General features: G+C 47.4%; 1 protein-coding gene across 2 annotated transcripts in view; it reads right to left on the bottom strand.

Moving 5' to 3' along the window:
* LOC138528636 (transient receptor potential cation channel subfamily M member 2-like) overlaps window positions 1–16226 on the bottom strand; it is a 1006635-nt gene that overhangs the window by 864893 nt on the left and 125516 nt on the right. For both annotated transcript variants that reach the window (XM_069640452.1, XM_069640453.1), the window contains exon 3: window positions 1212–1392. In XM_069640452.1, the coding sequence (XP_069496553.1) occupies window positions 1212–1392 (181 nt within the window). The remainder of the gene's footprint in view (window positions 1–1211; window positions 1393–16226) is intronic.

The raw sequence follows: 16226 nt of genomic DNA, 5'->3' as shown, positions 1-16226 counted from the left end.
AAGGTATTTGCCGCATTCTTTCTCCGCCATCGAGCCCTGCAAAGACAAAAGAACATTGGTTAGTAACGTCCTGTTTCTGAACGGCTTACCTGTGCGACGTACGCTCCAAAGTCAGCTCTCACCGCACTCCGCCACCTGCAAGGCAAAAGAGAGACATTAAGGTGCGTTTAAAGGCCTAGAACAGACTTTCTACTTACGTGCCTTCATATGCTCCATCATCTTGTTCACTCTTCGGCACAAACCTGGGCATCATCTCCGGCGCCTTCATCATTCTCCATCTGAAAGGAAAAGACATTAAGGTGCGCATTAAAGTACTGTGGCATTCATTCTACTTACGTGCCTCCACGAACTTTGGCATTCTTTCGCCATCATTTCTTCTCAGTGAACCCTGCAGAAAAGGGACGTTAAAAGAGAACATTAAGGACTTTGATATATGCAAAATACGCTCGTGCAATTAACGGCGGCATCGCTCTCTACTTACCCTCTGCAATCAAGAGGCTGATCCCAAATCCAGTGAAGTAACTGGACCCAGAGCCCCTGCACAAGACGCAGGATGGAGAGCCAGGCATTCACCTATTTAAGGTGAGCACAGTTAGCAACCGAGTACCACGGGAGGAGAGAGTGTGGGGGTAGAGACTTCATCCAACCTTCCAGCTACTAATCCCCTGATTTTTCCACTTGTAGACATCTCACCCTCCAAGTCAAGCTTTCGGTGAGAAGGGGGCCAAACGAACCCTACGCCTAACATTGAAGACGGTTTCACCGCCCAGCCAAGACCCGCGCCTCCGAGGGAACCAGGTGAGCGTTACAACGGGACTTGAATTCAGATTGTATGGGGGCCCTTGCGCACCGACATACCTGGTCGGTGCGCAAGGGCAAGCCTTGGTAACCTGGTAAGCAGGGTATAAAAATAAAAAATGGGAGAGCCTGGTTGGACTGTTTTATGAATTTGAGTCTTGCAACACTTAATGACAGATTGGATGTCACTTTCTGGATCCAGTCATACATTTGGTGCCTTGGAAGTTGAGGGTTTGCTCACTTGCAAATAAATGGGTCTGTGTTAAATAAGGGGAAACAAGATACGACCAGAGCCACCGCAACTGACCAGGCCATGTCATCTCCATTCCTTCTTACTTCCACATGTATCTGCTTTATGGTAAGTGTGTCCAGCAGTGGGGGGGGGGGCATGTGTATGCAAATAGCTTCCTCACCTGTGCTCTGAGCTGCCTTGATGAGGGCTTTGCCAAAGGTCTTCTTCAGTCTTGGTTTCATGATGAAGTCTTTACCACCACCATTCATGGACAGCAACAGGTTGGGCATGCTGAGCTTCCATTTACGGAGCATCAAGTCCAAGAGCGCTTCAGCTGATAGGTCTTGGGTGATGCGGACAAACTGCAGAGAATAAGCACCAGTGGAAAAAGAAAACAGCACTAATAATGTTAGTGCCACAATGTCTTCAATTGCAAACTCTAACCAACATTGCCTTTTGCACACATGCCCAATATACAATGGATAGTAAACAGGTAAGATATGGTTCCTTTAAAATGGTTTTGAATCTACACCTCATGTGTTCTAATTGGTAATTGCATCAGTATCGCTGGTGAGCTAGTGAAGGCAGCAGCTGTCACTAAATGCAAATAAAACAAGGGAGAGATACAACAATGAGATTTCTATTTGATTGCAAGTGTAAATATGCATGAATGTTATCAGTGTGTGTGTGTGTGTATGTGTGTGCATGTGGGTGTGTGTGTGTGCTTATGTTTGTGTGTGTGTGTTGGCTGCAGGTTATTTTTAAGTTTAGATTCATAGCTATAGTAACATCTAATAGAGAAAAACAAAATGTTTTTAGTGTAAGGATACGAGGATCACATTTGTGGATGGATACATCTACATCCGTGCTTTGGCCATTTTACAACCCTCTCTACACTCATGTTGCACAAGCATTGGTGGCCCACATCACAACAGGAAATGGTCAGCAACTGCCAAAGGCACCTTGCTGCTGTCCTTCAGATTGTTCAAGTGCTAAGTTCTAAAGGAAGCTGTGTTACCTAATTCTATCTCATTCCCTTACATTGCATTGATTTGTTGCCAGATAATTGGCTGCAGAAGTGGGTTAACGCATTGTTGTTATTATCTAACAGGCTTTTGTGAGGAGTCAGGAATGAAACTCGGACACAAGCTAGCTAAGATTTTGGTTCAAGACTTTCATTGAAAATAAAAGGTGTTGGAAAAATGCCTCTCTGATTCTGCTCTAAGAGGAATTTCCCTACCTGAACCAAAACTAAGGATCTGTCTGTGTCAATGTCCAAAACAAAACTGCCCCGTGTCCAACGTTCTATTCTGACCCTCACACTATAAACTAAATTCTAAGGTGAAGCTGAAGAAAGAAATGTCTTTAGCCGTGGGTGGTTTGGTTTAGAAGTGTTCATAAAGAAAGAATAAAAGGCTCCAACACAAAGGTTCTTCCAGTATAAAAGTCCTTGCTTCAGAGGGGTGTTCCTTTCCCCTAGATTCCTTTTTACTCTCTGATGTTTAACAAACAACAGTTCCTTGTACCTTTCTTGGCCAACATAAATACTGACAAACAAAATGATCTGGCTTTGTAATTTTGTCTCTGTCAGTACACATGGTATACTTTTCTGCTAGGCTTTGGTCCTTTCCTCCTGGTTAACACAAACCCATGTCTCAGTTCTAATATTTCTTCTCAGGACTTGTTTAACTCTTGTAGTCACACAATTGTACTTGCCTCGTATACTCTCATGCCAGGGCTTCTGATCATACAGGTCCTCTGCCCTCTCCTACAGTTGCACATATACTTTGTTTGAAAATGCATGCTCTTGATATATTAGTTTATTAGGATTTCCATATACTTCCATTATATACATTCACATGTTTGTAAGAGTTTTGCTCGTACTTCAATTCCCCCTTTAACAATGAGTCCTTCTGTTCTTTCTTGCTCTGTGGCTTTATTTACAATTACTTTCATTTGGCGTGGCCACTGATACGCCACGGTGTCCCCTCTGCCTCTGGGTCGACTCAGCGGCTTTTGTGGGTATTCCTGTATTCTCTCGTGGTCAGCGCAGAGAAGGGTTTCCATCTGCTTCATTCTCGCGACCGCTTCCTCTTTGGTTTCCCATCTCTCATGGCTTCCACTGGACACATCTGCTTCGTTCCAGGCTCTGGTAAGTGAAGCGCTGCTTTGTCACCTCCGAACGCCCAGGAGTCTCCCGTCAACTCCTGGCATTCCCACAGCATGTCCTTCTCATGCAGCGGCTTCTTCTTCTTGGTCGGTGAGCCGCCTGGCTCCACCACGCCAGTCTCAGCCTTGTCAGAAGTAACCCCTGGTTGCTCGCTAGTTACCAGCCAGCACCCCAGTTAGGAGAGGGCTGTACTCTAGAGCATGTGGCGTGTAGTGAAAAGACATTTTAAAGGCAGGCTATGAGATCATTTCTAACTTCCCACTTAAGATGTGTGGCGTGCCCGATCTTTTTGATTTGTGTGTCCTTCTTTTCACCAGAAAGTTTTCCAGTGGAATTAAGAATAAGGTCCATAATAAGGTTTCTTTTCTTGTTAGTGACTCCTCAGAAGTAGAGTAAAGATAGTTTTGCATGAAAACAGTGATAAATACAGTCACCTTTCAGCAGCTGTGATGTGTTGAAAAACACTAACGGGGCGCCACAAACGAACGTGCGGATATCCAAGCCCCCACCTAAACCCTCCCTAAAACAAGTGAAGAAATCTAAAAATCAAAAGGGATCTAAAAATAAGACACTACACGGGGCCCGTAAATGTCTGTGTAATATAAATGTGGTCCAGAACGTGGCAAACAACATTAATAAGTGTCTAAAGGCAGCCTCCTCAACAAATATGAAAACGCACAAAGCATCACTCGCTACAGAAACTTAACACCTGACGTAGTGATTGTGACAGATCTGGATCATGACCTACCCAGTGAGTTGCTAAATGTATCAAGTTATGACGAGGTGGCAGGCATAAACCCAGATGTGGAGGCTGACCCTACTCTGAGGGATGCAGTGAGACACCCAAATTAATATTGATGCAATGGTAAAGAGTTCTGTAATTGAGCCCCACGTAGGAAAAATAGGTACAATGATTACAAACTCAAGTATTTGTCCAAAGATCATTACGCAAACGACTCAAGAAAAACTGTCTACACCCAGAAGAACCTGCCACATTATTGTCGAAAAGGACGAACATCAGGAGCAATCGAAATCGTCTGATAACCCGGTGTTTAAGACTCTAGAACAAAAAAGGATGCGCTGTACTAAGGAGCCATGGCTCGCATCCCTTGAAAACACTTGGCTCAGCTCACATGTTCCTGTCAACACGGCAGCTGTGATGCCACATAGTGAGTCTGTAAGAACCCTTATCAGTGGTAGGACAGGCACCTGAGAGTGTCCAAAACAAAACTCAAAGGCTTTTTTGAATGACTTTCGAACACCTCAACCTATAATGTCGCGAAGTTCGAGTTCGAAGCTCTCCACCTACAAACTTGTCATTGAAAGATTAGAATCCTCTGACAACTTAATATTGAATTCAAGTAACACGATTAGGCTTTTACATCTTGTGCCAGCCTTACGTGCTATAAGCTCAAAGTTTTATATAAAAGCACGATATAAAGGCGGTTAAGCAAAGATATAAAAACTGGTTAAAATCTCACAAGCATGCAATGTCTCAAAATGATGCAGAACAGATGTTGATGGTTCTAAAAAATAAAAACACAAGTGACTTCTGGAAGCTCATCAACAATCTGCATGCCCCACAAAAATCCATACAAGCATGTATGGTGTCAGAATCAGATTGGATAACCCACTTTGAAGGCTTATACAAAGCAACAGAGTCAATTGATGGCCCAACCAAAAAATTGTTCAAACCGTGGGCCCTGTCTTACTCGAAAGATGAAATAGTGAGCATAATCAAGAAAGCAAAAAATGTGCGTGCACCTGGTCCAGATGGTCTGACAAATTTTACCATTAAATTACATCCAGAGCTATGGGCGGACATCTGTGAAACGTTGTTTAATCGAATAAACACAACTGGCCAGACTCCAAAATCTTGGAAGACGGCGATCATTGTACCGGTCTTCAAAAATGGCGATAGAACAAACCCGAAAAATTACCGACCAATCGCTCTGTTGGACGTCCTAGATAAGATCGATGCACTATGCTGCAACGAAAATTGGTTGCCTGGTCTCTAACATCGAACCACGTGGATAATCGCCAATCAGGTTTTGTAAAGCAGGTGGGATGCTGGCTGAACTTACTTCTGTTAAACATCATCAAAATGGAAGCAATAAAGTCGAATACGAAGGTCTATTTAGCTTTCATAGACTTTTCATACGCATTTGAAACTATCGACAGAGACATCTTGTGGGAAAAATTGGAGCGTTGGGGATGCCCGTTAGATCTAATAGCTGCAATGAAAGAACTGCACACCAACACCTCAATTTGAATAAGACTAGATCAAACTGGGCTACTATCCAAAGTGATTAACACCTTTAAAGGAGTGAAACAGGGGTGCCCGTTAGCTGCAGCACTATGCAGCCTTTTTATATCGGATATAGGCGAATCAATTGTTGCAATAAAATCCTTCCCGCCGAAAGTGGCCAAATCACATTTAAGTTGGCTTTTCTACGCTGACGACTTGATCGTTTTGGATGTAAAGCCCATTGGGTTACAAAGAAAATTAAACGCTATTCAACAGTACGTTATATCCAATCACCTATCGATCAACACAAATTAATTTGAAATATTGGTCCTACGAAACCTAAACGGCGGATGGGTGGCGCCTAGATGCACCTCGAATTGGACTTTAGGCCAAGAATCTCTGCAAATATCTTCCAGCGTTAAATACCTTGGAATGTATATAAATTCATCAATAAACGATGGACCGTGGCAGGTGGAGATAAAAAGGAAATGTAAACAACTTGCAAGCCAGGCATTCATTATTCACAAAAGATATGGTAAATTCTCGATAAAACCTGTCTTGGCCTTTTACCATCAAAAGGTAATCCCTGTGCTGACATATGGGGCAGAAAACGCCCTTGGCTGCTCCTATGAAACTTGGGACTCACTAGAAAACTGCTTTTGGTCGAAAGTACTAGCCCTTCCGAAGGGTGTGAAGACCGCATGCATAAGATATGAATTATCATTAATATCGATCCACGCTAGGATTAGTTGGAGCCTGCTAAATTTATATCGCAAAACATGTATTCGGGTGCAAATCCCTCGATTTGACATCTTCTATGATGTCTCAGCTGGTAACTCGAACGTCGCTTCAATGTGGTTGAATAGATGTGAAGTGTTATTACAGAACCATGATATTAAAATTGATATGCTTCATGAAAACCCGGATACGGTAAAACTCAAAATCTGGCGCGCTGACTGGAAACAAACATGTATTGAGAGATCTGCGGCCAAATTAATGTGTGATGCGCCACTGGAGATACGTCCCTTTAACACCCAACAGCGATACATTACATTGTTTCCAGATCCGCAAGCCCGAAGGATGTTTCTATTGTTCAGATTAAATTTGTTTAAAACCATCGAACGTCTCCGCTTATGGAAGAGCAATGAGCATCTAAAACCCGAATGAAGATTTTCTTTGCAAGCTAATGAATCACTCAAACACTAAGCTAAGATCTGAAAGAACAATTCATTTGGGTCCACGGAGTGTAAATCATCCATCCTTATGCGCAGACTACTGGTGGAAACAGATGCATCAAAGAACAGACTTCAAATTGATACTCCCGTTAACACGTCTTTTGGAGTCAATTGAAAATCGCCTGATGAGGACACCAACAGAGTGAACAAGCCTGTAAAACTCGAAATTGCACGATATGCCAGACAACAGCGTATGAGGAAATCCGCCTGAAAGTACACAATTGATGAGTGTTATACCTGTGTATGTTATATTTTTATACGTTGTCATTTTAAAGGTTTGAAAAAAAACAATAAAAAAATAAAAATAAAAAATACAAAAAAACAGTAACAGCATTTTGTAAAGAATTTGAAAAGTAATAAGGCAGTCATTATAAAGGACAAAGACAGGTTTGGAGACTTAAGGAGATCCAAGCCTAAGGTGTTGTAGAAGCTGCGACTATACAGGTCCGCAAAGGCAGCGCAGGCTCAAGGTGCCCTCAAAGGGTGCAGCCCACAAGGGTGCCCCCGTGGCACAGCCAATAAAGGGCGCATTGCCTCCAGCATGTAAACAGCGCCTATTAAAGAATCACAGAGTGACAGACCACCCTGCTGGTCTTGTAAAGTGTGTTTAAGGGCACCTTGCCTCCAGCTCACTGTCATGTAAACAGCGCCTATTAAAGAATCACAGAGTGATAGACCCCCCTGCTGGCCTTGTAAAGTGTGTTTAAGGGTGTCTTGCCTCCAGCTCAGTGTCATGTAAACAGCGCCTATTAAAGAATCACAGAGTGACAGACCCACCTGCTGGTCTTGTAAAGTGTGTTTAAGGGCACCTTGCCTCCAGCTCACTGTCATGTAAACAGCACCTATTAAAGAATCAGAGTGATTCTTTAATAGGCACTGTTTAAGGCACCCTTAAACACACTTTACAAGAACAGCAGGATGTCCATTCTGTTGTTCGTCTAACAACAAAACTGAGCCCCCTGTTGATCTGCATTTGTGGTGGGCGGGGCAGGGGTGCACAAATCTCACACAGGGCGCTGGCAGACCTGGGGCCAGCACTGAGCAAATGCTTTGTACGGTCCTCTATATTAAAACCATAACATAATGTATTCTAAGTCATTGCTTCTCCACTCTTTTTGACTGATTACTTTCTGTTCTCTCCTCCTCCCTTTCTCCCTTTTCCTATCTCCTCCCCTTACTTTCTTCTATGCACTTACTCTATCAGAATTCTCCCTGGACCTAGTATGATAGCAACCTCGCCTGTCTCCTCCCCCATCCCCTTACTTGTTTTTTTTTCTTCCCCCCTCCTCCAGCACTATCTGAAATGTCGTCAGGCATAGTACAATAGTCACTTGTTTTGTTCCTCCCCTCCCTTTCTGCACCCCTCTTCCTCACCTGTTTTTCTCCGGCTCTACCAGAAATGTTGTCAGGCCTAGTATGGTAGTCGCCTGTCTGTTCCCATTTCCTTCCCATTCTCCCCCTTCCTTCCTGTTGGCCCCCTTCATGGGCCGCTTCACGCGTACCAAATGATTACACAGGAGCCATTGTGCACTCTAACCTTACCTTTATTCCTCTGTATCATTACTGCCCCTTTTCCCTTTCCTTGCTCCTCCCTTTCCTCCCGCTTCCCGCTCCCTCCCATAGTCTTCAGTTTCCCTCTTAAAGGGGCTCTGTCCTTTTTCCACTTACAACACCTCCCCTTTGCTTAACATGAGACTTCCCGGGTTACATTTACTCGATGAGACAATGGGGCCTGCTTGGTTGCTCGTGGGTCTCCTCCGCGCTCTCTCATTGCGGTGTGTCATAGGTCTCTGCTCTCCTTTTCCTCCCTCTCGATCTCTTCCCCTTTTGTTGGTTCATGCTCTTCAAAGTATAGCTCGTGGAGGAGGGAGTCCTTTGGCGTCATTTTACCGTAGTTGGCTTTGCTTGCTTCTCCTGCATCTTGCTCGGGCACGTGGTCCTTCTTGTGGGTTACTTTGAATGACCTATAGTGGACGCGGATGAGTGCGTGCTGTAGTGCTGTCTGGTGGCTGAGACGGCTGTGCCCTATGGCGGGACTCAGTATCGTGCGGATGGTGTCCAGCACTCTGCGGTCTCCTTGGGTTGGGTTGCGTTGCTACTGTCCTTGAGGCTGCTCTGTCTGTGCCGTGCTCCATTGGACGGCATGGTCTTGGGGTTTGTCTAGGGTGCATTCTTCTGCCCTTGTCTGGTACAGTTGCCTTGTACTGACGTTTCCTGTGGCTTCCACTCCCCCCCCCGTACAATATCTTGAAGGGTACTGGGTGGTTGCAAAACGCATAGGCCTCTCGCAGAACGGGTGATGTTCGTGTGCCGAGTGCCGGTCCGTCCCCTTTTTGGTGGGCTAACTCAGGGTAGAGGGGGTGTGCATGCCTGTGACGTCTAGGTGGGCTGATGTTCGTGGCCTTGATGTCTTTCTTGATGTCTAACCGTGCCATTGGTGGACTCAGGTGTCTTCCCTGGGCTGATGGTGTGGGTTGGCATGCAGAGCTTGTGGGTGGTCCTGTTCTGCACATTCCCTGAAGGTGACATTCCTGGCCACAGCGCCAGCATGCTCGTCCAGAGGCTGGGTATGGTTGTCTGTGTGTGTGTTTCCACCCTCAGCCGTGGCATTGCTCTTTGCTCAGACTTTGTTGCTGGTGTATTCTAAGTTTACTCTTTTTCCAGGGTCGAGTGGGCTTAGTGCATTGCAGTTGCCCTTCCTTGAGGGCCGCGATGGTGTCGCATTCAATTTTCCTCTCAATGGCGGCTGCCTGTGCGTCAACTCTCTGGTATGTTTTGGCCAGATTGAGTATTTTCGCTAGGGGTAGGGGCTTCTTGAGAAGGTGTTTTCTGAACATTGACGAGGTGCACCCTTCTATGATCCTTAGTCTTATGGCTTCTTCATCATTGAAGTTGGCGAAGTCGCAGTCTCCTATCTTCTGCTGGAGACGTATGACGAACTCTCCAATTGATTTGTGTGGACGCTGCCTGTGTTGGTTGAATGCAAGTCGTTCGTAGTCTTTGTTGGATCCTACTATGAGTTCGTCGTTGACTGCATCAAGGAGACATTGGTATGTGGTTTTGTCTGTAGCTGAGATTGTCTTGATGATGTCCTTTACCTCTTTTCCTGCCAAGTTCCTAAATATGCTAAGTTTGTTTGGCGGGTCTTGGTTCCCAATTGCACCTAGAAAGTCCTCAAATTCTTCGACCCATTCCTCCCATCTTGTTCCTTGGTCGTGGTGCGGGATCAAGGTGAATGGGTTGGGTCTTCTCATGACAGCGGCATATGATGTGGGGCCCAAGTCTCCTAGGGTTGGCGCACATGCGCTGGCATCTGCTTGCGCTTGTTCAGTCATGGTGGCCGGTGTTTAGTTTGGGTATGGAGTCGCTGTGCACTTGTGTGCGGTCTTTGGCGGCAGATCGCTGTGTTTTGGTCCTTTGGTTTGTATGGGTGGTGCTGCGTTTACTTTCGCTGTTACTGGTCCTGTCTGGTACGGGTCTTCTCTGCTGCTGGTACGCATATGTTTGGGAAGCTTTCCAGGTCTGTCTTCTTTTTATTTCCTGTACGTGTCCTTGTGGTGGTGTTTGACCTTTGACACACTGTCATCATGTGTGTAGTCCTTGTGGGTTTGTGTGGGCGTCGGTTTCCTAACCTTCGTATTGGGTTTGGGTGGCTCCCCGGGCCTGTTCAGATGGCTTTTAGCCGTTTCCCGTGGGTGTCTTACTCAGCTGCCAGTTTTGGGGCTGGCGAGGTGGCCCTATTCGTGGTGGTGTTCGTCACTGGAAAATCACAGTTGCTGCACTGGGTGTCTGACGTGGGCTCAGGCACTGTGGCGTGCAATGCACTGTGCGTAGGTGCATATATACTCCTTGTATGGCTAAGGTCGTATGTAGTATTGACCAGCTCTTTACTGTTCTTTTAGTAATGTTATTGTTGTCACGCAAATGGGAGGTACGGGGTATTGGGTCCTTGTCCCCAGTTACTCTCCCTTTCTCCCACCTCTGTTGGTACTCCTTACTTGTAGACGGATGCGTCCACGGTGGTCCATCCTCTCCCTCTTCAAATGGCGTCCTGCAAGCTCCTGAATCTGCAGCTCTGTCGCCGCAGTGTCCGCGTCTCTTGTCGGGCATACAGGCCCTTCAGCCGGTGCCGGATGTCTTCGATGGAGGGCTCACAGAGTCTTTCTCCTGGGTTCCTTTCCTTCAGGTACGCGGGCCCTCCTCTTGGGCTCCTCTTCCCCAGAGCTCACAGGTCTTCTTCCTGGTCTTCTCCCCTTCGGGGCACATGGACCTCAAGCTCCTCTTCCACAGGGCTCACGGGCCCTCTTCCTGGTCTCCTCCGATGGGCTACTCTGTGCCAGGGTTTACGGGTCCTTCTCCAGGATTGGCCGCCATTCCACCTTTCCTGCAGGGTGTGCGAGCACACGGGCCCACTGTTATTGCCGGGCACACAGGCCCACCGACACTGCTGGGCACATGGGCCCTTCCTCACTGCAGGCACGGGCCCCTCCTCACTGCAGGCACACGGGCCCTTCCTCACTGCGGGCACACGGGCCCCTCCTCACTGCGGGCACACGGGCCCCGCCTCACTGCGGGCACACGGGCCCTCCTCCTCAGATACTGTTGGGCACGTCCAGGGCTGCTGCGTGTCGCTCCACCAGGCGCGCTGCTCCTCTGCAGTCGCCTTTGGGTCTGCTCCACCTTTCCCTTCCGTCTGTAGGGCTCTCAGCATCTGTTCCCCTCTGCTGGGCAGACGGTCCGGCGGCAACCTCTCTTCATGCTGCTGGGCTCGTTGCTGCGGGCGGCGGGCCCCCTCTACTGCGGTCGCATGACTGCATCACTCCTTTGGGGACAAAGTTACCTGATTCTTCATGTTCCTGCTGGGCTTCTTGAGATCGTAGCCCTCCTTTGCTCTGCAGGGTCCAATGACCCTCCTCTGCCGCAGGCAGCGTTGCCTGCTCCTTGTGGCCACTTCTGCTGGGCACACAGACCGTCCTGATGTGTGTCCCTCACCCTTCCAAGTCGGCTGCCATACGACGTGGGGCCTCATCGGCCTCGTCGGCAGTTGTTAGCCCCCGTAATGGGGCTGCTTCACGCGTACCAAATGATTACACAGGAGCCATTGTGCACTCCCACCTTCCCTTTATTCCTCCGTATCATTACTGCCCCTTTTCCCTTTCCTTGCTCCTCCCCTTCCTCCCGCTTCCCGCTCCCTCCCATAGTCTTCAGTTTCCCTCTTAAGGGGGCTCTATGCTTTTTCCACTTACAACACTTCCTTATCTATGTCTTAGCTCTTGCACTATCTGAAATGTCATCAGGCAGAGTACGATAGTTAATTTCACATCCTTACTGTTCAAGGTCTGTAAGAATGTCATTGTATTTTCCCTTGTTCCCTCCCTTGCCTTGAAGCACTTTGAAACACATTGCGTATAGGCGGTATATAAATAAACTATCATATCATATCATATAATTCAGTGAAATCCCCCAAATTTCCACTAGAAATTGTAAAATAGGTCCCTAGAAAGGTGCACAGTAGAATTCAGAAAGTGCAAAGCTGTGTACGGACTGTGAGCCATATTGAGAAAACTGTCTGCTCGGATTAAGCCAGGTGATGCGCCGAGCGCAGGGAGGCCTGTAGCATACGCTGCCGTAGCTATGTACCCCATCCCCCTCCAACAATTGGATCCTGCCGGCCGTTGGGGGGGGGGCCTCCTCAGACTAGCTGGCACCAGTCCCAGGAAGAAGGGAGGGAACAACAAGGTGCAAAAAGGGGCATATGGGGGGGTGAGCTAGACCATCCCCTATATCGGGCTTATAAGCACAGTAAAGTGGAGAAAACAGCCTCATTTTCCTGCTACTCAGAAGGAAGAAAGAACCTCCCGCCCACCCAAACTATAAAAACACAAAATGTTAAAATTGTTGAATGTAATAATCAGTGTTTGAATTTTACAGAAGATTGGCGCAGTGGAGGCACAGGGTGCTCCATGCTGGTAGGCCTGCTGGCATCCATAGGGACTGGCAGTGTCCGAGTTTGTCGGCAGCAGAGTACTTAACTCAGCAAGTCACAGGGAGCAGGGGAGGGTATGTGTAAATGGTGGGAAGGAATGGGAGGAGGATAGGTTCAAGGATCAAGGCTGGCAGTGGACTAGGCAACTGGCGGTAGGGGCTGGCAGGCACAAGCTAACAGGGTGCAGGGGAATCCAGTTACTCGGGAAATGGGGAAGGGGACACATGTACGGAAAGCGGCGCAGCTACTTGGGGAGTTGGTAGAGGACTAGTGGTCGGGTACCAGGAGGGAGCAAAGGGGGAGTAGAGTGGGGGGTCGGACAACCCTCAGGGGTGCGAGGAGCAGGCAAGGGGGTAAGGGAAGTGGGGAAAGTGCAACAGGGAATGAAAGAGAACTGAAATTTAATGGAGGAACAACAGTGGGGAAGTCACACAAGCAACAGGGAGTGAGTAGTAGGCCTGGAGACAAGGTGGAAGGGGCAGAGGTCAGGTACCTAGGGAGGGAGGGGTGAGGAGACGAGAGAGCAGCAGGACCCTGGGGGCGAGGAATAAGATAGGGACCTGGAAGCTGGGGGCCGGGGTAAGGAAGGGGTCAGGTGAAGGGAAAGTGTAGAGCACATACACCTGGCCAACAGGAAGTAAAGGGGGGGCAGGCGACAGGGGGTGAAAAGGTTTAATGATCCTGCACCTGGGAAAGTAGTAAAAGTGTAACCGGCTGCAAAATAAATCCGGTGCTGAAAGGGGGAGTGTTCAAAGTACAAGTTACCAAGTTAATAAAATGAAAAAGTTGACGGTGTCAGCGCCGCACAAACGGAGGTTGCACGCCATCAAGTTTGAGTTCATGCTAAGTTAAAGTGGAAAAGTAACAGCATCAGTTCCGCTTAACTATGCTGCTCGCCATCAAGTTTAAGTTAATAATAAGTTACAGTGGAAAAGTAACGCGGTCAGTTCCTCCCATCAGATGCTTCTTGCCACCAAGCGGGGAGTGTAAAGGTGTGCAGCTCAGAGCAGAATAACCCAATGCTATATTACCAAGTAACAAGTAACAGAGCACCTGTCAGCTACCTTCTGCTTAATAAAGGAACTGACCTGTACATCTAGAACCCGAGTCAGTGTCTTATTTCTGGGGGGGGGGGTGTTGGTGGAGGGCATGGTAAAGGGGAAATGTGTGGAGGGCTGCAGGGTAAACTAAGTGGAATTGGAAACCAGGTAAATCAAATGCAGGGCCCTTGGGAAGGCCAGTGTGGGGTGTTGGGGCTATGGTGCTTCAACTTGCCTCTCGAAGATTGCCCTTCCCCAGGCACAAATAAATCAGAGGAAACAGCTGGAAGTCTCAGGGCAGTACTGGGCTTAGACGAGAACACGTGAAACTGAACTGCTTGGCTTGTAACATGTCCGCGATAGAGGCAGAAAGTGACTGAGAGGAAATCACAAGTAGGTGACCTTGCTGCGCTGTACACCTTTGAAGATGGTTAAGTGAAATTGACCAGATTCGCCTGACACAGAAAGAAATCACCCGAAACGAACGCTCTAGTGCCTTTGATCCTTTCACTGAGTGGTATTGGACGACAAAATTGTCTCACGAATTTCGATACACTGATATTAGACACTGAGTCACAGGGCCGGTCTTTGCATCAGGCAGCCCAGGCGGCTGCCTGACGTCAGTCAGCCTCTAGGGGGCGCTGCACCAGCAGTCCACAGTGCTAGAATACACATATAAAACGTTTGATTCCTAACATTATAAAAATGAATGTGCCTGTTCATTTTTATAATGTTAGGAAACGAGCGTTTTACACATGTATTCTACCACTGGCACTGCTGCAGGCTGTGGCCTCGGCCCTCAGGCAGGGCAGTGCTAGAATACACGTGTAACACGTTCATTTCATAACATTATAAAAGTGAATGTGCCTGTTCATTTTTATAATGTTAGGAAACGAACGTGTTACACGTGTATTCTACCACTGGCACTGCTGCAGGCTGTGGCCTCGGCCCTCAGCAGGGCAGTGCTAGAATACAAGTGTAACACGTTCATTTCATAACGTTATAAAAGTGAATGTGCCTGTTCATTTTTATAATGTTAGGAAACGAACGTGTTACACGTGTATTCTACCACTGGCACTGCTGCAGGCTGTGGCCTCGGCCCTCAGGCAGGGCAGTGCTAGAATACACGTGTAACACGTTCATTTCCTAACGTTATAAAAGTGAATGTGCCTGTTCATTTTTATAATGTTAAGAAACGAACGTGTTACACATGTATTCTACCACTGGCACTGCTGCAGTCTGTGGCCTCGGCCAGGGCAGTTTCTAGTCCATTTGGTGCCCAGGGCGAAACACTAGGAATGCACCCCCCGACCGCATCCCATGCGCTCCACTCCCACCGCTCCCCGCGCTCCACTCCCACTGCACCCCGCGCAACACTCCCACTGCACCCTGCACACCATTCCCAAACTAAACCGTTAAGGAACTCCTACCCAAAGGCAAACAGTCTGTCACACAAGGAATGAATTGCCATTTGCAACGGTGGGCCACTTTTTCACTGGTGCCCAAGAAATTTTATGCCCCAGTCCCACTTAGGCTGCAGATAATGAGGACTGGGCACACCAACAAAGAGACCATGAATATGGCACAGGATGCAGTATATACAACCAACAAAGAACACAAGATGCTGAAGGGGGTTTGTAGGCAACCTAAGCCAAAAGGGCAATGACAGGGAGACACCTGAACCCAATAAACAATCACTTTAACATTCTTTGAATGGGAATCAAGAGTTATGCTTTGATACAGTAAAGTCTTGACTGTTGTAAGGATAAATGAACCAGGATTATTTATTTATTCTTGCAATGTTTGTCAGGTACCTGCATATTTATTTATTTATGCAATGTGTGTCGGATACAGGTATCCGACAAACACTGCATAAATAAATTATCCATCTCCATGTAGCTGACAAACATTGCATGAATAAATAAATAAACCAGTTCGTAGCTTAAAGAATATTTACTCAGCAACACTGGTCAAAACTATTATCCGCATAGTGGAGTAACTCGTCACAAGTGTCATGGAAGTGGTTTAAAGTGTAATTGATATATAGTTTGGAAAAGAAGCAGCATGAAAGAAATAGCGCTGCTTTAAACTATTTTTTTGGCCATTTTCTGGGCTTGCAGGGACGCACCATGGGCCCAAACGGGTCGGGGCCCACGGTGCGTCCCGGCAAGGCACGCACACTCCCCACAGCCCACTGCACCTCCCCTCCCATCTCAATGCCAGCACGAAACCATTTAGTGACTAATGGGCCACCATTAGAAGTTTCCTGCCGGCATTGTGATGGAAGGGGCTGCTCTTAGCTGAAGGGGGACCTAAAGTGTTTTTATTGGTGTGCTTATGCCCCCACCCCAAGTGGCGCAAAAGTGGTCAGATGGAGCCTCTGACTTCTGTAATGTCACGTAGTACTTTTGTACTACGTGACATTACAGTCGGAAGGGGCAGCGCCAGCACCTGACCTGCGGAACTTTCCCCACGTCAATGAGCCGCCCCACAAACTAGAGAATTCCATCCCCTCCA

This window comes from Ambystoma mexicanum, chromosome 7q (assembly GCF_040938575.1).
Source record: "Ambystoma mexicanum isolate Mex_15411 chromosome 7q, UKY_AmexF1_1, whole genome shotgun sequence".
Taxonomy (NCBI): Eukaryota; Metazoa; Chordata; class Amphibia; order Caudata; family Ambystomatidae; genus Ambystoma; species Ambystoma mexicanum.
The sequence above is the reverse complement of the archived record's forward strand: the minus strand, read 5'-3'. Positions and strand labels throughout refer to the sequence as shown.